Source organism: Kogia breviceps, chromosome 11 (assembly GCF_026419965.1).
Source record: "Kogia breviceps isolate mKogBre1 chromosome 11, mKogBre1 haplotype 1, whole genome shotgun sequence".
Lineage (NCBI taxonomy): Eukaryota > Metazoa > Chordata > Mammalia > Artiodactyla > Physeteridae > Kogia > Kogia breviceps.
The window spans coordinates 10267172-10292537 of record NC_081320.1 but is presented as its reverse complement, the minus strand read 5'-3'; the positions used below and the strand labels follow the sequence as shown (position 1 = coordinate 10292537).

Below are 25366 nucleotides of genomic sequence, written 5' to 3'. Positions count from 1 at the left end.
ATTTACAATATTGTGTTAGTTTCAGGTGTAGAGCAAAGTTATTCAGTTTTACATATATATATATATTTTTTCTTTTCAGATTCTTTTCCATTATAGTTTATTACAAGATATTGAATAAGTTCCCTGTGCCGTACAGTAGGACCTTGTTGTTTATCTCTTTTATATATGGTAGTGAGCATCTGTTCATCCTTTTTTAATGGGGTCGTCTGGGCTCTGACCACAGACGAAGTAGTTAAAGACTCTCACACGACAGGAAGCCGACTGCATATGCATGGAGGCCAGCCCCTGGCAGACTCCCCTTTGGCCTCACGCGGCCTTAACCAAGTTTGTCCCTGGGCCCCCTCCCCACTAACCACGGTTCTACATAGCAACTCAGACCTGCAGCATCTCTGCACCGACGCTCCCGCCAACAGCGAGCCGCTGCCACAAGTCCAGGTGACAATCTTGACGTCTTGGACGACCTTCCAAGACAGAGGATTTGGAAGATTGGGGAACATTCCGGACACAGGAAGAGCAGTTCTCTTCACTTTCCTTTCTAACCACAGAGCATCTCAGGGCTTTGATTACAAACCATGAGGTCCGGTCCCCCTTGGTTACCCTCTTCTCCCTTGCTGCGCACAGCAGCCTCGAATCCCAAAGCTACGCAAGCACGCTCTTCTCCACCAGCGAGAGGTGGGAGAGGGCAAGAACACTGGCGCTGTTTTATTTTAGAATTTCAAAGGCAGGTGGCATTTCTTCCAAAGGTAATGGGCCCCTGAGTGTGTAAATTCCACTTATTGGTTGTTGGGATGGACGCTAGCCTCTCTGATTCACTGTCTCTTCTGAGACACAGCCAACAAAGCTGGTGCTTGTTACCCATGTGCACAAGTGCGTATGTGTGTGGTGCGTGTAGGCCTGTGTGTACCTGTGCGCGTGCGCGTGTAAACCTCCCCACCAGCAGCAGGAGGAGCAAAGCTTCCTTGGAGGGCTCTCAGTTTCCACACTGGCTTAGACTCCCTTCCCAGACACACTCTGCTTTCCCTCCCTTAGGTTTTTACAATGTTTCTCTCAAGCATTATTAATTTTATCAAGCAGCAGACTGTCAAGATTTATGACTCTTATCGTGGCTCAAGCCCAGTGCATCTTGTATTGATTATTTCCTAAAATACTCCTCCAAGGCTGGAGCACGTACCACTGCCTGGCTCCAGTATCCGCTCACACGGGAGGGTTCGTTCCCAGCAAATAATAAAAAACAACTGTAGCAGATATTCGGGGGCTTTCATGGAGGGCCCCTGGGTCCTCTGTCCCGCAGATCCCCACAACAATCCTCCAGGAGGAGCTGAGCAGGGCAGGAAGTGCTGACCCCGTGTCACAGATGCAAAAGTCTGGGCTCAGGGAGGTCAAAAGACTTGTCCAACCAGGGTCACCTAGTAAAGTGGTAGAAAAAGGGCCAGAAACCAGATCTTTGTATTCTTCAAATGGACCTCTTGTCCCCAGCCCTCAATGCCCTTCATTGTTAAGCTGGAGGGAGCCCCGGGACCCTGGGTGGTCCAATCTTTATGGCCAGCCCACCCCTGTGGGTGGGCTGTGGTGGCCAGTACCACCAGCCTTGTCGCAAGAGAGCACCTGACACCAACACGCCCCAGTGTCCAGGTAACCTGGCCGACAGTCACCCCAGCCCACCTCATTCCAGCAACCCCCTCCTCCCCTCAAACCACCTGCTCTGCTGGAGCCAAACCTTAACCATCAGGACTAAGTAAATCCCTCAGAATCTCCAACCAGTTATGCTTTCTTTCATATTTCATTCTCTCCATTTACACTGTGGATGCAGGAGAATGACTCTGTCGTTGGTGGTATCCAACTGTGGTCATTTTTACTCACCAGTTTGAAATAAATTGCAGTCACATTTGCTAAAGAACCAAACCCAAATGTAGCCATCCTGGAGCATTATAAATTGTTCGTGACAGTTCTTTTCCTTCCCGAGTCTCTGCACAGGACCGCGATCTTTGCTATTAGATCCACTGGGCAAATGCCCATTAATGCTGTGATGTTGATTTAAGCATTCATTTGGGCTGGTCCATCTCAAGACGTCAAGCAAAAGTTCCAGAACTAAGATGAGGCTTGATTTGATGGATTTCCTTACTAGCATATATTTTTAAATATCTTTTCCACACGTAAATGCCCTCTTAAGTTCTTCTTTCTTTTCCGATTCACTAATTGTTCTTAAAGAATGTCTAGGGCTTCCCTGGTGGCGCAGTGGTTGAGAATCCGCCTGCCGATGCAGGGGTCACGGGTTCGTGCCCTGGTCCGGGAAGATCCCACATGCCGCGGAGCAACTAAGCCCGTGAGCCATGGCCACTGAGCCTGCGCGTCCGGAGCCTGTGCTCCGCAACGGGAGAGGCCACAGCAGTGAGAGGCCCGCATACAGCAAAAAAAAAAAAAAAAAAAAAAAGAATGTCTAATATTGACAAGGTTCCCCTCACATTCAACTGGCAGCATACTGAACTGCCCATACTGATAATGATCAACCAATAATTAATGCATTTTTCAGCCTACATTTTTGCAGTATTTCTACTGTATCAATAGCTGCCTTCATTTAGATTTAATATATTCAAGCCAAACTCAATTCCCATATCAGACTGTTAGTTTATAGTAATTTTTAATGATAATGATTCCATAAATACATGGAGAATATACTCAAACTTGTATTTTATCCTAAATTATACCCCATGCTATTTACATTTCTGCTTAATAAATTCAGTCTCAAACAGAAGGAAGGTGGTTTTCCCTACAATAAACCCCATTTCTTTGTGGAGCACTTGATGTGTCAGACCTTCATGATGTAATATGCTGTTACAAATCAAATTTTACAAGAATGTATATTTTTGGTTTTATAAGCCCAGAGAGTCTCTAAAAAACAAATCTTCTTCTTCAACTGAAAGCAACTGGATTCAACACTGCTTGGGTATCTATAATCTGAGCTGTCTTCCCTCTGGTATTAAAGACCCTTGCTGTCCCCTGTATAGCCCATCAGTGGGCCTCCATTAGGAGCCCTACCAAGAGGAACTGGGCAAAAACAGGTTCCCGATCTTCGTTTTCTAACGTCAGTCCCCAAACTGGCATATTTGCCTCTTCTGTCTTCTAGTTTCAATTTCCCTATTTTAGTTACATCATCTCAGTCTTACTGAATACATGTCCTTTTTTACAATGAGCCTTAAATTATTTTAGAAAGAGAAGGAAGCAGAGTAAAATATACAAATAGAATAAATAAATTTTCCAGGCTTCAAGGATTCAGTCCTCTGGGGCCTGCTCTAAACAAGACTGTTGCTTACCGGGCTGTCCAGTCCTGACCCTCCCTCCAAAAGAGACCCCAATTCTGGCCACTTCTAACACCTCCCACCATCATCTTGCACCTGGACTATAGTTAACCACCTCCCAGCTGGCCTCCTGTTCCACTCTGCCCCAAACATCAGGCATGGGGATCTAATATTTATTATTAAGGTAAAACTTATATACGGTGAAATACACAGAGCATAAATGCATGAGCTCTGGTCCATTATCTACCTATGTAACCATCACACCAATTAAGATCATGGAACGTTCCCATGCCCCCCAGAAAGTACCCTCTTGTTCCTTTTCAGAGTCCCTGCCCTCCACAGGCAACCACTCTTCTCTTTGCATCAACATTCACTAGCTTTGCCTGTTCCTGAACTTACACAAATGGAACCGTATGGTATGTACTCTTTCATGTCTGTCTTCTTCCAGGCAGATAAGGCATTCGTGTGGTTTTCTGTATCCATAGTTCATTCTTTTTTATGGCTGAGTGGTTTTCCATCTGTGAGCATTTCACAATTTGGCCATTCTCTGACGAGAGCCATTTGGGTTGTTTCCAGCTTGGGGTTATTATGAATCAAGTTGATACAAGCATTCATGCACAAGTCTTTTTGTGGATATGTGTTTCCATTTCTCTTCTGTAAACCCCCAGGAATGCAACCGCTGGTTGAAGGGTAGGTTTATGTTTAATACTGTAAGGAAGTGCCAAACACTTTTGCAAAATGACTGCACCATTTTCCATTCCGACCAACAATACATGAGAATTCTAGTTGCTCCACATCCTCATCAATATTGTCAGTCTTTCCCATCTTTAGCTATTCTCGAGGGATTGTAATATCACCTCATTACGGTTTAAATGTGCGTTTCTCCAATGACTAAAGATGCTGAGCACATGTTTACATGCTTATTGGCCATTTGGACTCTTTTACAAAGTGTCTTTCAAGGGTTTTGCCCTTTTTTTTTTTTTTTTTTTTTGCGGTACGCGGGCCTCTCACTGCCGTGGCCTCTCCCGTTGCGGAGCACAGGCTCCGGACGTGCAGACTCAGTGGCCATGGCTCACGGGCCCAGCCGCTCCGCGGCATGTGGGATCTTCCCGGACCGGGGCACGAACCCGCGTCCCCTGCATCGGCAGGCGGACTCTCAACCACTGCGCCACCAGGGAAGCCCGATTTTGCCCATTTTTTAACTTGGGTTGTGTGTCTTTTTTTTATCACTGAGCTCTAGGAATTCTTTATATGTTCCGAGTACAAATACTTCGTATCTGGACATAATTTTTTTTCAGATATATGCATTGCAGATATTCTTTCCTAGTTCGTAGATTGCCTTTTTTTTTTTTTTTTTGGCTGCATTGGGTCTTCGTTGCTGCGCGTAGGCTTTCTCTAGTTGCGGCAAGCAGGGGCTACTCTTTGTTGTGGTATGCGGGCTTCTTATTCCGGTGGCTTCTCTTGTTACAGAGCAGGGGCTCGAGGTGTGCCGGCTTCAGTAGTTGTGGCACATGGGCTCAGTAGTTGTGGCTCAAGGGCTCTAGAGCACAGGTTCATTAGTTGTCGCGTGTGGGCTTAGTTATCCTGCGGCATGTGGGATCTTCCCGGACCAGGGCTCAAACCCGTGTCCCCTGCATTGGCAGGCAGATTCTTAACCACTGCACCACCAGGCAAGTCCTGTAGAATTATCTTTTTATTCTCTTCATGATGTCTTTGGATGAACAATGGTTTTTAATTTTGATAAAGATTACCTTATCAGTTTTTTTTCTTTTACACTTTCAGCATTTTAAGGTCCTCTCTAAGAAACCTCTGCCTTCTCCTTTGTTCTTGTACAAACGTTGTAATTGTGGAATTTGTGTTCAGGTGTACAATACACCTCAAATTTTGTGTGTGTGTAGTGTGAGGTCAGGATCAAGGTTAAATTTTTTTCTATAGTTTTATCAGTAGTTCCAACGCCATTTATTGAAAAGACTTCCATTTTCCCACTGAATTGCCTTGGTAACACTGTCCAAAAATCAAGTGCACATATGGGTGTCGATTTACTTCAGGACTCTTCATTCTGTCCATTAATCTATGTGTCTGTCCTAATGCCAATACCACATACTCTGGAGTAGCTTTTTAATGTCTTGAAATCAAATTGGGAGAGTCCTCCAAATTTGTCCTTTTTTAGAATTGCTTTAATGATTCTAGGCCTTTTGCATTTCCATGTATGTTTTTTTAATCAACTTATAAATTTTGATCAAGGAACTATAACACTTTTAAAATAAGCATTACATTGTGCTTCCCTTCTTCCTCTTCCCCGTCCACCCTTGAGAAAACCCTCCAATGACTCCATTTACCTTGGCAAAAAATCCAAACTTCCCACTGTGGCCCCCACGTCTGACTCTTCTTGCTCTCTGCTGTTCCTTATCCTCTGCTGATTCTCTCCTGGGACCACAGGGTGGGATCCCTGAGCAGAGTGCTGGGAGGGTTCTGTGACAAAGGCTGTCTGTGGCCATTGTACTTCTGCCCTCCCCAGGGGCCTTGACTACTCCAGGAAAGCCCAAGAGAGGAAGGATGAAAGGTGACATTCCCACGGCTCTGCCCAAAGATATTTTTCATCTGTCACAACAGTACTGCAGTGTTTTGACAGTTTCGGATTTTCCAAATTCTTGCCTTAAATTTAATGCCTCTTGTCTGGCAGCATGTTTCATACCAAATTCCTAGCTGCCTTGAAAATTTTTCTGATTATTAGTGTAATCACATAATTTATCAATACTGACAACACATAATGATGAATGCATCGTATTGACATCACCAGCCTGATGCATGAGCTTACTTTGCTGTGGACGAAAAATGCATTATTTTACATTAATTTTAATTGAAGAGAGTGATGGATTATGTACCTTGCAACTTTACTGAATTTGTTTATCAGTTCTAACGGTTTTTTTGGTGGAGTCTTTATGGTTTTCTACATATAAGATCATGTCATCTTTGAACAGAGATGGGTTTACTTCTTCTTTCCCAATTTACCATGCTTGATTTTTATCCCCAGCATCGACAACCATCTGACATAAATGTACTTCATTAGTTTGTAGCCTGCCTCGTCCCTAAAATGTAAGCTCCATAATGCAGGTATTTTTTTACCTGCTTTGTTCACTGCCTCTTGAACTACCGCATAGTAGGTGTTCAATAAATAATTGTAAAATGAATGAATCGCCTAGCCTGGCACATAGAAAGGACTTAGCAAATGATAACAAGTAATCATTATTCTTATTTTTAACAGAATATTTCAACGCAAGAAAAATAATTATGCCTTAAAATGAGAAGTATCCATTATGCAGAATGGTTTCCAGTGCAGTAAATACATAGCACCAGGCTTCCAGCTGCACTGGAGTCCCCAGGCAGGTCCCAGCTCACTCCCTGGCACGCCCTTTCAAGTAATCCCTGTGGCTGTCATGGATGACAACTCAGTCCAGGTGCCAATCTACCCAGAGGAACTTCTATAAACAGGCCCTCCCCCTATCCTGTCATCTCCGCTCAGATCCTCCACAGCATCCCACAGGGCCAGGGCTGACCCGACCAGAGCTCTGGCCAAGTGGCCAAGGTCCAAGTCGTGGAGCCAGAGCTGGGACAGGGCCTCCTGCCAAAGGCAGCAGCACACAAGGCAGAGCCAGGGGCAGCCTGTCCAGCCCACTAGGAAAAGCCTGGGTCCCAGTACAAACAGAAGCCAGAGGACCAAGAGCAGAGCCAAGGCCAGGGTGTTGGAGCCAAGAGCTCAAAGTAGGTCAGGAACCAGTCCTGGGATGGGGCTTCAGTCTCTTGGTGAAACCCCTGCTCAGCTCCTTTTCTGCAACATGCCAATGGCTTCAGTGTAACTGCTTCCTGGGAAAGGCTGCTCCTTTTCTCAGGGGTTCATGAGGAAAGCAACAACGTTCCCCATTCCCTGATGCCTCCTAAGGGAAGCTGACTTTCAAATCTTTTTCCATTCCAGATCTGATCACCGTCCCCCACCCCAGTATTTCTCTAAATACAAAACCCCAAACCATCCCAAACTGACACTATCTTTTAAATTCTGATGGAAATTTAATAATTACAGTATAATAAATATAATATAAATATAAAGCTGCCAATCCCCCTCCAAGCTGATCTGAGATGGGTGGTTTGAGAAAACAGCAGATGATTTAGACCAGCAGTTCTCAAGCTTTAGACCCCTTTATACTCTTAAAAATTATCTCTGGTACTTCCCTGGTGGCGCAGTAGCTAAGAATCCACCTGCCAATGCAGGGGACATGGGTTTGATCCCTGGTCCAGGAAGATCCCACATGCCGCGGAGCAACTAAGCCCAAGCGCCACAACTACTGAGCCTGCGCTCTAGAGCCCGTGAGCCACATCTACTGAGCCCGTGTGCCACAACTACTGAAGTCCGCGTGCCTAGAGCCTGTGCTCCACAACAGGAGAAGCCACCGCAGTGAGAAGCCCACACACCACAACGAGGAGTAGCCCCCGCTCGCCACAACTAGAGAAAGCCAGTGCACAGCAACGAAGACCCAATGCAGACAAAAAGTAATTAATTAATTAATTACTTTAAAAAAATTTTTTTAATTATCTCGGATTCCAGACTTACCTGGTGGCACAGTGGTTAAGAATCCGCCTGCAAATGCAGGGGACACGGGTTAGAGCCCTGGTCCAGGAAGATCCCACGTGCCTCAGAGCAACTAAGCCCGTGCACCACAACTACTAAGCCTGCGCTCTAGAGCCCATGAGGCACAACTACTGAAGCCCACACACCTAGAGCCCGTGCTCCACAACGGAGAAGCCCACCGCAATGAGAAGCCCGTGCACCGCAAAGAAGAGTAGCCCCAGCTCGCTGCAACTAGAGAAAGCCCACACACAGTAACGAAAACCCAACGCAGACAAAAAATAAATAAATTGATTAATTATTTTTAAATGGCAAAAAAAATTATCTTTGATTCCAAAGAGCTTTAGTTTATGCAGGTTGTATCTATCAAGTTACTGTACTAGTAGTAATTAAAGCTGAGAATTTTTTAAATGTTTATTCATTTAAAAATAACACTAATAAACCTATTACATGTTAATGTAAATGACATAATTCTTATGAAAAATAGCCACAATTTTCAAGCCAAAAACTAAATCAATGAGAGGAACAGCATTGTTTTGCATTTTTACAAATTGTTTTAGCATCTGGCTTAATAAAAGACAGCTGGCCTCTCATGTCTGCTTCTGCACTCAGTCTGTAGCCATATGTTGTTTTGGTCGAAGCTGCTCATGAAAACCTGGCGTCGTGCACGCAGGGAGTTGGACATCTACTCTTCAGATAGTAACAGAAAGGATCGTGGGTGCCCCCACGGGTCCTCAGATCCTACTTTGAGAACCACTGGCTTCCGTAATGATGCTACCATGCCCACAGCCCATGTGGATCATGGGGGTGAGGACAAGAGGAGCTCAGGATGAGAGAGAAGATGGCTGGGGACAGGGTTGGGGCAGTAAGCAGTCATGGATGGAGTGGGGAACTTCATTATCCGTTGTCCATTGTCCCCACTGCTCACTACAGTTGGTCAGGAATAGCCTGAGTCCCACTGGCTCCCTCCTGAGAAAAGGAGATGTTGGGATGGAGCCTCCCTATGAGCCAGCCCTGCACCGTGATTGGGACAGACGAAGTGCTGAATGGGAACAATTCAGAAGAATGAGAAACAATTCGGGAGAAACAGTACAGGGTACCGGGAAAGAAGGACAGTGCATCAGTACTCAAGCCAGGATGCACACTGCATCACCTGCAAGGTTTAAATGCTGATCCGATGAGCCTGACCAAAAGCCTGGATGGCAAGAGTTTGGAAAGCTCTGCAGGCAGTTCTAATGTGCACCCTGGGGTGAGACCCACCAGATCTGAGTGGGCTCGGGAAGCAATCCACCTGGCTTTGAATCCGTGCTCCACTAGTTATACAGCTTACTAGTGGTATGACCTCTGACCAATTACTCAGCTTCAGTTTACTCATCTGTAAAAGAGGAATACCACTAGGGATGTCGGGGATATTAAATGAGATCATCCATTTAAAGTCCTCAGAGCTGTGACTGACACCAAATATGTATTTAGTTAAAGTGTAAGCTGTCACTGGTTATGGCGATTTTGGTACAGGCTGTCAGCCTCTGCTGGCTTCCAGGGTGTCTCTGAGGAGGGGACCAGGCACCCGAGGGAGGGGCTGGGGTCCAGTCCCAGCACTGCCACAGAGCAGATGTCTCCCGACTGGGCCCTCCATCTCCTCATCTGGAAATTCCAGGAGTCCGAGACCTCCCCCCATGCAGGACCCAGTCCCGAATCCTCAGGGAGAGAGGAGAGAGTGAGTTGGCTGAGGGGCACAAATGTGATGTCGCTGGAAACAGGTGCGGGAGGAGCTGAAAAGGTGCAATGAGATTGTTCACATGTGCATGTGTGTGTGTGTGTGTGTGTGAACACGCGCGCATCTGCGTGCACTCTGTAGGCAGGCTGAGATACTGTCTTCCTTTTAAGATTATTGAAACACCTCAAATCTACTGCACTTGACAGAGGGGAGAAGACAGAGTGGAAACATCTTAGTGGCTTTTTCTCAGCCTGTGGGCTGTCCACCGAGCCCGGGATGAATAAGGCTCGCTCCTCGTTTGTCCTCAAGGACGTCACCGTCACATGTTACACGCTGCACTCTGCCTGGGAGCTTATCCAATCATCCCCAAAAGTTAAGAGCGACACGAGGGCCAGGGAAAGATGGAAGGCCCTGGAATGCTCTCTGAACTGGCAGCCCATGACTCAATATTTTCATGAAGAGGTGGGGTGAATCATGCAACACTTCTAGAATTACTGGACGTGGACAGCTCCTCCAGCTGTTCACAGCGGGGAATTTGAGAGCCTTCACAAGCAGATGTTCGGCTGAGTCTTATGACACCCGCCCCATGAGATAAGCCTGCAGCCACAGTGACCGATGCCTGACTGGTTTAATCTCCTTCAAGTTTGTTGGCTTTTGCAAATTCACACAGAGAGAAGCGCCAAACAGGCTGAAATAACTAACAGAAATGAGCTGGAGGGATCGTCCAGGGCCAATCCTGTGCCTCCCAGAGGAATTACACCTCATCGTATGGGACAGAGCTGTCCAGGCTGCTGACGACCACGGAGGGAGCCGTGAAAACAGGGAGATAATTGGATCCAGGGCTTAACACACTTCATCAGTAGCGAGAGTATGCAGGCTAATCCTTCAGACGTGGGGGGCTCAGGCTGCAACTGGTAAACCTCATTAAAGGATCAACCCTCACATCCGGGTCTTGATTTTTGACACTAACTTAAGCCTTAGACATGTTGGGCTGATTAAGGGGGCAGGAGACTGGCCCCCATGTCAGAATCTCACCTTCCTGCCAGCCCCACGCCGGACACATTTGGAGGCCAGATTCTGATGGAGAAAGTGGCTGAAAGCAAAAAGGGATTGGAGGTTTTATGTTTGGTTGGTTGTTTGGTTGTTCATTTGTTTGTTTAGTTGGTTGTTTGGTTGTTTGGTTAGTTGGTTGGTTGGTTGGTTGGCTGTTTGGTTGGTGGGCTGTTTGGCTATTTGGTTGGTTGGTTGGTTGGTTGGTTGGCTGGTTGCTTGGTTGGTTGGATGGTTGGTTGTTTGGTTGGTTGGTTGGCTGGTTGGTTGGTTGGCTGTTTGGTTGGTTGGTCGGTTGGTTGGTTGGTTAGTTGGTTGGTTGGCTGGTTGGCTGTTTGGTTGGTTGGTTGGTTGTTTGTTTGGATGGATGCATTCACCTCTAAATGTATGTTTCACTGAGAGGCAATTTGCTAGCTTGAACATCTCCTTTGCCAGCATGTTCTACTCGGTATGAAATGATTATCCAGACTGTGCCAGCATGCTTCACCCTGTTCTGGGGGTATTTCCTTGCACATGCTCTCTGAGGTGACGCTGTGCCCTTGTCACCTTGGAGGGGCTGCTGGACCTCACCAGGAGGTGAGGTGCCAAAGCTCTGCCTGTAATTTCTTCCTCGGGAGAAGATGCTGAGTTCTGTCCCTGCCTCCTCAGGACAGACAGCCAACCGAAGGGGTAGGTAGGTGGGTGGTGATCTGGTCTCAAACACGGCCTCAGGCCCCCACCAGCTCTGATCCACACTCCCCAGAGAAACGAGCCCCCGTGGTCTCCTGAATGCAAAAGACCTCCACCCACTCACTCCTCAGCCTCTCCCTCCGCAGACCATGCCGGGCAGGAAGGGGGCCAGGCTCACGGCAGAATACATTCAGCTCCTCAGCATCTACTGAAGCTCACCCCCAGTTCAGGGCCCTCCCCCAGAGGTCTCACCAGGGGGCATTTTTTTCCTGTGTGAAGTGTTAGGTTTAAGGAAGCTATGAAGCTGCATGAATTGACTTAAATTTGCCTAAAATATAGAGCTTCTAATGCTAGCATCACAAAGGAATCCTCTCATCCCACATTCTTCCTTTCCTTCTTTCTTTTAATGAGGCTAAATTGACTAAAATAATTTAACTGCATTGAGAGTGGCAATTTTTAGGCAAACTTGTCCATTTTGGACAAGTCCAACATGCTTAAAAAGCCCATAAAATTAGTTCACTACGTTTCTCAGATATTTGAGTTTTACACCCCAAATTATATTTGTTTTGTGAACAAATATTTCATGACCTCTGCTCATTCCCCTACTCCCTGGCCTGTGGGCGCGGGAAAAGTCAATCAATGAGGTTATTAACACAGGGAGGGGACAGAAAGGGAGGGTGAAGGAGCCACTCCCCCATACCAACCACATTGTCTGTTTCCTCCAGGGCAAAAAATTTTTTTTTTTTTTTTTTTCCCGGTACGCTGGCCTCTCACTGTTGTGGCCTCTCCCGTTGCGGAGCACAGGCTCCGGACGTGCAGGCTCAGCGGCCACAGCTCACGGGCCCAGCCGCTCCGCGGCACGTGGGATCCTCCCGGACCGGGGCACGAACCCACGTCCCCTGCATCGGCAGGCGGACTCCCAACCACTGCGCCACCAGGGAAGCCCACCCAGGGCAAAATTAATTTGCTTCCTTCCACAAGTCACAACAGCAAACAAAACAAAATGAAATCTTTTTCCTTCTCTGTCTCTCTGTTCACTCACACACACGACACCAAGAGAACAATGAAACTTACCTGATCCTGAATTGTACGTTTTATCAGAGGTAGACCCACGGCAAACGCCACTCTCTGAAAGGTCAAAGCTCTCATTTCATCCAGACTCAAATCATACCTGTGACAAATGGATACAAAATGGATGTTAAGACGTTGGATTGATGGTGACCATGAGTGGAGCCTTTGGGCCCAAGGATCTGACAGAACAGACATCTTTGCTGGGTCTCTCTAGAGCTCTTGTTTGATGCTGTGCGTCAAAGGAGGCCACCATGTGTGTGACACAGACTGTGGGGGGCGGTCAAAATGGAAGGAAAGAAAGAAGGGTTCCCTGACAATGACCTTAAAACAAGACTCAAACATTTCCTCCTCTTCCCAAGTGTCCGGGATTGGAAGATGGGGGAGATAGGAGAGACGTGTGTGGTGGCCCCAGGACTGTCACCTAGAATTTCCTTCAAGAGAACCCACCGTGGAAGCAGCATCTCCCAGCAACCTGCAGCTGCCATTCCTTGGAATTAACCTTGGCGTTGGCCCCAGGCTGCTCTGCCCTCAGGCTGCTCCCGGCTGGTGATGAGCATGGCAAGGTTCTAGACTTGGGCCATTCCTGCCCAACAGGAGACTTTTGCCCAGGGACCCCCAGCAGCCCACTCAGACTGTCTCATGACGATGCCGGGCCCTTTCTTGGGTCCTCTAGTTTCATGACCAGATTGTGGAGGCAGTGTCCCCATGGATGCCCCCAAAGACATGCTTACTACACATACTGTCCTGATGTCAAGTTTATTTCATGCAGAATACAAACTGCATGAATTCAGAGTCCACATCTTAAACTCCTGCGTAGCCCCTACGGACCAGCAGAGCATCTCACATTTAAACATTTTCCCTAAATACCTGCTGGCCAATTGCCCCAGACCAAACAAGAACCATCTTGACTTTCTCTCTTCCATCCAGTCTGCAGGTAACTGAAAAATCCAAGAGGATCCGCTGTGCATTCTGGAATGTAAAAGATAACACCCCCACCAAAAAAAAAAAGCCAGATGGTCACAGAAACTCCCTAACAAAAAAATCTTGAGACAGGACAGGCCCATTCTTACTTTTTTCTTTTTCTGAGTCAGAACCACTGGTGGGGATTTCAGTAGAAACATTACTGCATGAAGTCAGTATTTTCCCTAAGGAGAACAGAAAATTAAAATGCCAATTTCAATAAAATGAGAGACTGGAAAAATCTCCAGATTTGAACATACAAGTAAGGCCTGCCCAAAGCATCTGAGTCATGCAGGCTTTGGGCAGGAGGAACTGAAAAGAACCACAGAAAAAGATCTCACAGCACAAGGGCCAAACGATGACTGATCTCAGGAAATGCTAGTGATAATTCACTTCCTAAGTGGAAGATGTGTACACCGAGACGTAAAACCTATAGCTCTTATCTGGAAAGCGGGATAGGAATGGCAGTGAGCTAGCAGATAGCAAGAGGCCTGCTGGTCTCTGAGCTATAGGTTTAGGGTCAGGGTGACATGAAGAACCACATGCACAGGTCACGTGTGAGAGAAGTGGTCTATCTCAGTGGCAGCGGGGAAGGAAAAAGTTTCTCTGTTATGAAAAGGACCCACCCTGGATCATTATCCAAGCTTTTCCCAGCTCCCCAACCCTGAAACCCCTTAGAAAATCCAGGCTAGAAATCACTCAGTTTCACTCACATCATTCAGTTATAAGTAATAAACAGAAATTAGCATAGAATTGAAACAATGACCCTACAAAGAGCAGCAAATCTATTTAAAAACTAAAAATGCTCATTAGGGGGAAAAAGTCATCCTGTAGCAAATAAAAATTGTGACCAAATATTATCTACATATTATATAAAACCAGTGGTGTGACTTCCCTGGTGGCACACTGGATAAGAATCCGCCTGCCAATGCAGGGAACACAGGTTCCAGCCCTGGTCCGGGAAGATCCCACATGCCGCAGAGCAATTAAGCCCGTGCGCCACAATTACTGAGCCTGCACTCTAGAGCCTGCATGCCACAACTACTGAAGCCCGCATGCCTAGAGCCCATGCTCCACAACAAGAGAAGCCACCACAGTGAGAAGCCCGCGCACCGCAAGGAAGAGTAGCCCCCACTCACCGCAACTATAGAAAGCCCGCGCGCAGCAACAAAGACCCAACACAGCCAAAACTAAATAAAATTAAACCTTTTTAAAAGATTAATTAATTAAATTAATAAATAAAACCAGTGGTGTGTTAGAGCCAGTTTAAATTAGCTCAAGAGATACAACTGTTAAATGTTAAAGAAGTTTTGTGAACTAGTTTGTTTTTGTTTTTGTTTTGCGGTACGTGGGCCTCTCACTGTTGTGGCCTCTCCCATTGCGGAGCACAGGCTCCGGACGCGCAGGCCCAGCGGCCATGGCTCACGGGCCCAGCCGCTCCACGGCATGTGGGATCCTCCCGGACCGGGGCACGAACCCGCGTCCCCTGCATCGGCAGGCGGGCTCTCAACCGCTGCGCCACCAGGGAAGCCCTACAAATATATTTTTAAATCTCTGCTCTCATATGCAGTAAGACAAGCACAAATTAAAACTACACTGAAATACTGATTTTTACCTATTACATGAACAAAATCCAGACAGTCTGATAACACCCTACATTGGCAACGTTATGAGGAGCTGATGCTCTCATACACTAGCCTGAGGGATGGAGGGTACAAATTGGTACAGTCCGCACGTGCAACAATTAAACAATATCTATCAAAATTACAAAGGAACCTACCTTTTGACCCAGCAATTCCACTTCTAGAAACTTAGCCTTTGGACATCCTCACACATGTGAGGAGCTAAGAATAATACGAGGTATGGGTCCTCTGTTTTAATATAAACTGTAGTATTTATCAATTTTGTAATCAAAAAAGAAAAATGTGGATCAAGAGAAACATCAAACTAAAAAGACCAGACAGCAAAGCCTATGGAAATGCCATTGGTGTGTTTCACAGACAAGATTCTAAAACCTAAGTAACTATTGATAGCTCTCTCTTTACACTTCCATTCCACTAACTTTTTGATAAAATGGTTGTTATTCATCTGTTTTAAAATCCCAAATTCAGAGCGAATTCCCTGGAGGTCCAGTGGTTAAGACTCTGAGCTTCCACCACAGAAGGCACCGATCCCTGGTCGGGGAACTAAGATCCTGCATGTCGCGCGGCGCGGCCCCAAAAATTTAAATTTAAATTTTTTTTAAAAAATTAATAAATAAATAGGGCTTCCCTGGTGGCGCAGTGGTTGAGAGTCCGCCTGCCGATGCAGGGGACGCGGGTTCGTGCCCCGGTCCGGGAGGATCCCACGTGCCGCGGAGCGGCTGGGCCCGTGAGCCATGGCCGCTGAGCCTGCGCGTCCGGAGCCTGTGCTCCGCAGCGGGAGAGGCCACGACAGTGAGAGGTCCACGTTCCGCAAAAATAAAATAAAATAAAATAATAAAAAAATAAAATAAAATCCCTAGTTCACATTAATTTCACATTATTTTCACATTAAACTAAGCTTCTTACTCATACGGATACCAAGCATCTCACTGGAGTCAAATTTTAGTAATGGTCTATGTCAGCCTACGTAGAAAAATAGGACACAGGACAAGATCAGATGAGGACTATTAATGCACAGATCATATATACACCGGCCAGAGGAACTGAGAAATTATTATAACCAATAAAATAAACATACCTCAAGAAAATTGGGTTACTACTAAACAGCTCTCAACTATTAATACCCAACTTCCTTACATTAAAGAAATTTCTCAACAGGGACAAGTTAGACATTTTAATTATAGGTCTTTCACGTTCCCCACCCCGACTCCCAAAATGCACTATTAGGGATAAGCATAATGTTCCATGAGCATATAGTGTTGTAACGGCGCAACACTGCAAACATCTAAAAGACCATCAGTAGAAAAGTGATTAAGATATGGTACAGCCATACAATGGGATATTACACAAAAAGAAAATTTTCTTTCTATGGCAATATGGAGAAATTGCCAAGATATGTTTTAAATGAAAAAAATCAAGGTGCAAACAAGTGAATATATTCCTTTTACTGCTGCTCTATATGTTTAAAAAAAAATGGGGTGGAGAAGACTATATATTTGCTTGGTAGATGTTGTTTTTTTAAAACCAGAAACTAATAACAGTATTTGGCTTTTATGTGAGTGGGGTGGAGGTGGGGGCAATTGGGCAGAGAGGGAACAGCACTGTACCTTTAAATGCTTTCTGACTTTTGAACCCTGTTAAAATAATACCTATTCCAAAAACAGATGTTTTAAAACATGTTAAATTGTACACTTAAACATAACCACTAGATGGCGCTTGTTCTTCATTCAACTGCCACCCCCAAGGAATTCATTCCTACTTAACAAAGAAATTAAAGCTGGATGAAGAAGTCTTAGAAACTGTCTCCCTGAAAGCTTGGACATCTGCTTATCATAATATGAATATTTAAATTCCTAACACTTTTCAAGCAAAATGGTAACCATCTCTGCGATGGAAAAGTCAGGGTTTCAGGAACATCTTCAAGCTCTCCCAACTCCTACGCAACATGCATATTTGTTTGTGCATTTTCTGTCTTTAAATATCAACCTCCACGTTTAGCAATCTTAATGGGACATCTTAAATACTATGTGTATAACGGTACGGTATAAATCATAAACAACGATGGTTTTGGGTATTTCATAATAACAGACATAATTTCTCTTTTCTGGTGTCTTGGGTCTGTAAGATATAAAGATTTGGCAAATATTATTATCTCTGTGCCTCAAATGGCAGAGAGAGGCCCTACAGAATTCAGAGACTTGGCAGGTCCTGGGTGGATGGTGTTAGTGTCTAGATTAAGAGACACATCTAAGGGGGTGTGTCCGTATGGGGTACAGAGAGGGCCCTGCTCTACCCTCAGCAGCTCCACCATCATTTGACTTATCGGTGGTCTGTGTAGGATTTAGCTTGAGAAAAAAATGGTTCCTTTACTAAGAACAAGGTTGAAAACCTCTGAACTAGGATATGCCACCGGCAAGAACTAAAGCAAAAGACACCCCCCTCAGAGAGGTGAAGGGTGTGGGCATCCAGCATGAGTAAGACGAAGCCTTACCGGGAAGTTTCACATGTGGAATTAGGACCAAACCACAAGATACTAAGTTTCAAAATCGAATCATAAATACCTAGTAGAGAGGCAAAAATAAAAAATACTGACAATATCAAGTGTTAAGAGTGTGCAGAGCAACTGGATCCCTCGTTCACTGCTGGTGGGAAATATTTTTAAAATGGTACCGGCACTCTGGAAGAGTTTGACAATGTCTTATGAAGCTAAATACACACTTACACGTTTATAACTCAGCAATTCCACTCCTGGGTATTTACCCAAGAGAAATGAAACCCTTTGTTTACACAAACACTTATACATGAATGTTTATAGCAACTTTATTTGCAATCACCAAAAACTAGAAACAACCCAAATGTCCCTTGAGTGGGGCATAGATTAAACTGTGGTACATCCATACAATAGGGTACTACTCAGCAATAAAAAGGAATGAATGAACCGCTGATACACATGACAACTGGGATGGATCTCCAAAGCATTGTGTTAAGTGGAAAAAAGCCAATCTCAAAAAGTTACATACAATAGGATTCCAATTTTATAACATTCTCAGCATGACTAACTTATAGTAATGAGGGGCTGCCAGCAGTTAGGGTTATGGGGGAGAATCTGACTCTAAAGAGGAAACACAGGAGGTTTCTCTGTGTTGATGGAATAGTTCTGTATTCTGATTGTGGCGGTTGGTTACACAAAACTATTCTTGTGAACTACACACACACACACACACACACACACACACACACACACGTAGATGTCCTCCAAAAGATTTGAAGAGACACTTCACAAAAGAATGACCAATATAAAAATGACCGATAAGCATGAGAGCAAACGCTCACCGTCATTAAGTCACCATGGAAATACAAATTAAAATCACAATGATATACCATTACACACCCACCTGAATGGCTAAAAAAAAGTTTCTAATGAGAAACCTAAATATTAACAAGGATGTGGAGCAACTAAAACTCTCAGGTTTTGTTGTGATCATGTCAAACAATACAGTCACCTTGGGGAAAGGTTCTGTCAATTTCTCATAACACTAAACATATACCTACTCTGTGACCTAACCATGACACTCCTAGTATTTACCCAAGAAAAGCAAACTGTTCATAAAAATTCTTGTAGGGCTTCCCTGGTGGCGCAGTGGTTGACAGTCTGCCTGCCAATGCAGGGGACACGGGTTCGAGCCCTGGTCTGGGAGGATCCCGCGTGCTGCGGAGCAACTAGGCCCGTGAGCCACAATTGCTGAGCCTGAGCGTCTGGAGCCTGTGCTCCGCAGCAAGAGAGGCCGCGATGGTGAGAGGCCCGCGCACCATGATGAAGAGTGGCCCCCGCTTGCTGCAACTGGAGAAAGCCCTCGCACAGAAACAAAGACCCAACACAGCCAAAAATAAATAAATAAATAAATAAATAAATAAATAAAAATTTATAAAAATTCTTGTAGAAGAATGTTCATACCAGCTTTATCAATAATAGCTCCAAACTGGAAACAGCCAAGGCATCCATCACTAACAGAACAGATAAATAAACTATGATCTGGTCGTAAAATGGAATACTACTTAGCAATAAAAAGGAATGTACTATTGATACACATAAATGGCATGTATTAATTTAGAAAACATTATACTGGGCTCTCTGGGAACACTTGCTCTGGAGGAAGCCAGCTGCCATGAAGTGAGGACACTCGAGCAGCTACATGGAGAGATCCGCATGGGAGAAACACTGAGGCTTCCTGCCAACAGCCGTGTGAGTACACCACCTTGGGGGTGGATCTGCCAGCCCCAGTCAAGCCTTTATATGACTTAAGCCCCAACCAACATCTTACATGCAACCTCATGAAAGACCCAGAGCCGCCCAGCTAAGATGCCGTGAAATTCATGACCCACAGAAACCGGTTGCTAAGTTTTGAGGTAATCTACTACACATCAATAGATAAGGAGTACACATGGCATTGTCATACACACAAACAACTGATGGGCATGAACTAGTATCTTAGTTTTCAACACTTTAATAATATGTAACACACTAAGAACAAAGCAAGAATCATAAAAGTATAAGCCTAATGAATTATCACGAAGATTACACACACCTGTATAATCTCTACCCAAGTGCAGGGAAATCACATTACATCACCAGACTCTCCCCTTGGTCTCCCTCTCAATCACTCCCTCCCTCCTGCCCATACTAGCTGCTGTCCTGACTTGTAACTCCATAAATTATTTTTGACTGCTTTTAAATATTAAAGAAATGGGATTAGACACTATGTATTCTTTTGAGCCTGGCTTCTCTCACTCACTGTGGCTAATAAGATTCATCTTAGTGTCTATTGTAGCTGTGTTTCATGCATTTTCATTGCTGTGTGGGATTGAATTGAATTAATATACCACTAAAAATATGCTGTGTGAACATATTGTGTAATTCTCCATTTGTGTTAAATTCTAAAACAGACAAAACTAAAACACAGTAGGAACAAAAACAGAACGGTGGTTACCTCTGGGAGGGGAAGGGAAGGGCCTGGGAAGGGCATGAGGGACCTTTCTGGGGTGATAGTAACGTTCTCTGTTTTGATAGGGGATTTGGGTTACATAGGTGAATGCATCTGCCAAAATTCTGAGAGTGTACACTTAATAGTTTTGTATTTCATTGTACTTTACAGCAAAAGAAAAAACTCTGAGCCATGCTGACAGGATGTACACCATGGAATGATATGACGTGATGTGACGTGACAGGACAGGATAGGATAGGATAGGATATATGATATGATATGATATGATGTGATGTGATAGGATAGGATAGGATAGATGGGATGGTATGATATGATATAATGTGATGTGATGTGATACGATGTGACAAGAAGGGCATCTCCCCTCATACGCTTCCCCAGAACCTAGAACCTCAGCCTAGACATGAGAAAAACATCAGACAGACCTGAATTGAGAGACATTCAACAAAACACCTGACCGATACTTTTCAAAAGTGTCAAGGTCATGCAAAACAGGGAAAGACTAAGGAATCGTCACAGCCCAGAGGAGGCCAAGGAGCTGTGACAATGAAACATGTGGTGTCCTGGATGGGGTCCTGGAAGAGAAAGAGGCCACCATGGGGAAAACTGAGGAAACCTAAGTGAAGTCTAGGGTTTAATTCATAGCAACGTACCGATGCCACTGTCTTCGTTTTGACAAATGTACCGTGGTTCTGTAAGATGTTAACAACAGGGGAAACTTGGTGAGAGGGAGATGAGAAAACTCTGTTATCTCTGCAACTTTTCTATAAATTGAAAATTATTCCAAAATAAAAAATCCATTTTAAAAAGAGACAACAAAGCAGAAACTAACACACCATTGTAAAGCAATTATACTCCAATAAAGATGTTAAAAATAAATAAAGTAAATAAAATTTAAAAGAGACAACAAGCAAGGTAACAACAAAATCAAAAAGGCCATTGCGTATTAAAACACACACACACACACACACACACACACCCCACTGGATAGGAATAAAGATGCAGATGTAGAGAATGGACTTGAGGACACGGGGAGTGGGAAGGGTGAGCTGGGACGAAGTTAAGAGAGTGGCATGGACATATATACGCTACCAAATGTGAAATAGACAGCTAGTGGGAAGCAGCCGCAGAGCACAGGGAGATCAGCTCCGTGCTTTGTGACCACCTAGAGGGGTGGGGATGGGGGGGGATAGGGAGGGAGGGAGGGAGACGCAAGAGGGAGGATATATGGGGATAGGTATATGTATAGCTGATTCACTTTGTTATAAAGCAGAAACTAATATACCATCGTAAAGCAATTATACTCCAATAAAGACGCTAAAAAATAAATAAATTAATTTTTTTTTTTTTTAAAAGCAGTTGTGTGTGGGACTTCCCTGGAGATCCAGTGGTTAAGACTTCGCCTTCCAGTGCTAGGGGTGCGGGTTCGATCCCTGGTCGGTAAGATCCCACATGCCTTGTGGCCAATAAACTAAAACGTAAGACAGAAGCAATACTGTAACAAATTCAATATAGACTTAAAAAAAAAAAAAGAAAAAGCGGTGTGTGTTTTTCTCTAAGTCAAAACGAGTTTTGGTCTAGGGGAAAACACATCTTCAGATACCAAATGCAAACGTCCTCATGACAAGCAACATTCTTGGCACCTAAGCTTTTGACCACCATGTGACTTCTGGCAGCACAGATGTTCTGGAATAAAATACCAACAAGAACTTGAAAACCAACCCTGGTTTCCCAGCAGGGCTCTGCTTCAATAACCCGCACCGTGGTCCTGGTCTCTTTGGTAACTTCCTTCTGGAGACACCTCCAGCTCAGCCCAAGATAAACTCCCTGTTCTCTTTGAAATCAGCAAGAATCAATAATGCTCCATCTCCATTAAAAACTGAGGTGCACCCCGCTACAAGCCCTCATGGCTCCCCAGAAGCAGTGAGCACAGGACCCATCTGCCTTCTAGCAAACACTGCGATCGCAACTCGACCTCCGAAGCCCCAGACCTTGACACCGACCGCCCTGAGAACACCACGCACAACCCAGAGAGTAGATGGTGAATGAAAGAGAAACTGCTGGATCATCTTGCGGTAACCGTCGAAGGCTGCAGGGCCCTGAGCCAGCAGGCGCCTGAGAAGATGCAAAGGGGGTCGATTCTAAGTGCTGAGGTTTAATTCTAGCTGTGACGTTCCCTCAGCTGGCAAGACGTACCTTGGCTGATGGGCAAAGTCTACAAAGTTCTCAGGAAGAAAGGCTCTGAAGACGGAGAGAAAAGGGAAGAAGGGGAAGGAAAGATCCCTCCCCAGAGACAAAAACCTCACAGGAATCCCGGAAGCAGGCAGTTCCAGACCCCACCCCTGAATCCTGGGCCTCCACTGAGTGACCATGCAGAAGGGAGTTGCCCTCTCCATCCTTTTTCTCCCCTTCCTTCCTTGAGCTTTCATTAAGCGCCTACACCAGCTAAACACTAGGAATTCAAAACAAGCCGGGCTGGCTCCTACCTTCAAAGGGCTTGGAGTCCAGCGTGGAAGACAGAGCAGGAGGAAGAGGGGTCCCGTACAAAGTGCACATGTCATCATTAGACCTCAAGTGGCTGGATGGGTGCCGCCTCCCAGAGATGGCCTGGCTGTTTTCTGGAATGGAGAGCCTTTGGTTTAGCAGTTACCTTTGCTTGGTTCCGTCAGGAGGAGCTGAGAGAAGGCAGGGCAGTGAGAACCTAGTTGCTCTGCAGGATCCGCTGAGGAGTGGGGTGTCTGTGGGCAGAGAGAGGAAGTCCCAGGAGGGAGGGAGGGAGGCAGTGGGGCGGAGAGGGCAGGAGGAAAGGGGTGGAAGGGTGAGCAGGAAGGAAGCGAAGGGGGAAATGGGGCCGAGTGAGCGGGGGACAGGAGCAGATACAATCTCCCAAGACAAAAACACGAACTGTCACCAGACTCAGGCATGTCTCCCACTAGGTAAAGGTACATGTGGCAGCTACTGCTGGGGCTCTTCCTCCCCTGCCCAGGATCCTGGGGAGGCTGCATCAGCTCAGCCCAAGGGGGCGGCTCCTGATTGGTCCAGGTCACCAAGGGGATCTCAACCTCCAGGATAGTGACTGGTTTAGAAAGGAGACTTGAAGCTTCAAACAAGGGGGATTACTTTTCAGGGTGCACGTGGGAGGTGCTGAGATAGGAGTGGCACCTGAGAGGTTAGCTAAGAAAGCAGCAATGGGTTTGCGGCTGACAGCTCAGGGTCTTGGAGGATGCCCAGCCCTGTAGTCTACAGGTACAACCAGGCCTTGACTGGATCCTAAGACCATGCTCTGACCATGGGATGGTGGAGTCTGCTGGCTTTGGGGGCTCCTTGTTTCCAATTGTAGTGGCACCTCTGGTAATCCAAAGGATGTCTTTGGTGGAACATTATGGTACACAAATTCTGCAGGAGAAGATCTGGAGGGGAAATCCATCATCTTCAACAACAAATCCTTTCACTGGGTGTGTAGGAGGCACCCTCGGTGAATCTAACATGCACAGGAGCCAGGGTTCCCTCCTAGACCTTGAGAGCTACCTGTCCACCTACCTGTCCATTTACAGGTAAATGGGAAGATGGCCATGGAGATTCCCTCAGGGGCCCATGATGACCTGGACTTCAAGGCCTGGGGTCCCTGAAGGGCAAAGAGGAGGTCAACACTCTCCCACGGCTGCCAGGAGGGCATGGGGAGAGACCCTGGGGGTCTGAGGGGTCTCCCGTGATGTCTGAGTTCCCACAATAAGTCCATAAATAATGTCAAAAGCAACAGAGGTTTGCACACGGGCCACAGAGCCATCGCTGTGAAGAGAAGGGCAAGTAATCAGGGGCCCTGCAGTCACTTTTTGTCACGGTCATAACCACTAAGAACCAATCTCAGCTCCTGGAATCAACCCACCTGCAAAGCCTTATTCACGAAGGGAGAACAGAGTATAAATGTTGTAGCCTGGATGTGATCGTAAGGTAGAGGGTGGACAGAAGGGAACTTAGAAAGAAGAAATGCTATCAAAGCTCAGTGCAACGAGGTAAATAAAAATAAAAACATATCCACACTAACAGGAGGTCACAGGAGAATCTCAGCTTCCTGGCAGGGAGAGAAGGGGGCAGGGGACTGCAGGACAGCACCCTGAAAACAGCACCGGTTCTGAGATCTCATGACACAGTCAGAATGGCTTCGGTTAGAAAACAGGCCTGATTTCCTCTGAAACTGCAGTCCTTCCTGAGGCGGAGAGGAGTGAGCGCCCATGACCCCTAGTCTCTCTACACAGACATTGGTGCCTCGCATGCATAATATTTCCTTTTGGAATCAATCAACAAGTCTCTGCCCAGAAAAGCCACGTTATTGCCCAGCTTCAGATCAAAGTCACGGCCAGAGGAAGGAGGAGGGAACTTAACAGGCAGTGTTTAAGTGCCCCCATTCAAGGCAGAAATGCCTGACCTGGCTTCCCAGGTGCTCTTCTGAGACATGCTTCACTCACTGCACTGACCCAGAGCCTCAGGAAGAAGCCAAGGATGGGTGCCCAGTGCTCTGTCAGTCTGGCACGCATTTCCCCTTTTCTGGGCCACATCACCTCCTTTTGTCTTCAGCAGCCTCCTACTCTCTCCCCCACCCACGCAGTTCTGGTTGGTGACCCACCCCAGGGGCCACTTCAAGGAAAGGCAATGGCAATGGCCAGCTGGGCCAATGAGGTTGACCTGGGCCAGGCTGGAAGCCAAGAAGAGTCTCTCTCTTCCAGCCTGGCCGCTGAGCTGTGAGACATGCACCCAAAGCTCCAAAGGCCACGAGGTGGCCAGGGTCTGTCTGGATGTGAGGAGAGCAGAGCTTGAGGACTCCTGGCTGTGTCACCCTAGCAACCTGAACTCCAGCCTCTGTGCCTGAAGCCAAGGTGAGCTGTGTTTCTGTCTCTGCAAGTGAAACAAAAGTGAAATAAAAGCAAACTAATTGGGGTGCTTCTGGTTGAAAACCAAAAGTTTGGTTGAAACCCAACTCACAGTGGCCTGAACAGTAAAGGGAACTTGCTACTTCACGGAACTGCAGAGACAGGACAAGGGGCAGGGTTCAGGGCACGTTTGACTCCCTGGCTCAATCATGCCCTGCCTCTGTGAGTCACTTCCTCCTAGGGCCGGCTTCCCTCTTGGTGACAAAATGGCTGCATATCTAGCCAGCCTCACATTCAGACTCCACCCAATCCAAAATGAGAGGGCATGCCCATCCGGCAGATCTCTCAGATAAGCAAGGAAGCATCTTTCCCAGGAGCCCTCAGAAACCTCCCTTCCTATTTCATTGGCCAAAATTGGATCACGGGACTATTCCTGTACCAACTGGAGTAGCACTGGCTTTCTCAGGGTTA

At 46.0% G+C, this 25366-nt stretch overlaps 1 protein-coding gene across 1 annotated transcript in view; it reads right to left on the bottom strand.

Moving 5' to 3' along the window:
* Positions 1 to 24562, bottom strand: part of LOC131765760 (acyl-coenzyme A oxidase-like protein) — a 120647-nt gene extending 96085 nt beyond the window's left edge. The window contains exons 1-4 of the mRNA XM_067008285.1: positions 24494 to 24562; positions 23568 to 23652; positions 22678 to 22765; positions 12428 to 12524 (exon numbers count right to left, since the gene is read on the bottom strand). Of these exons, the coding sequence (XP_066864386.1) occupies positions 12428 to 12524; positions 22678 to 22765; positions 23568 to 23652; positions 24494 to 24562 (339 nt within the window). The remainder of the gene's footprint in view (positions 1 to 12427; positions 12525 to 22677; positions 22766 to 23567; positions 23653 to 24493) is intronic.
* Positions 24563 to 25366: the final 804 nt, after the last annotated feature.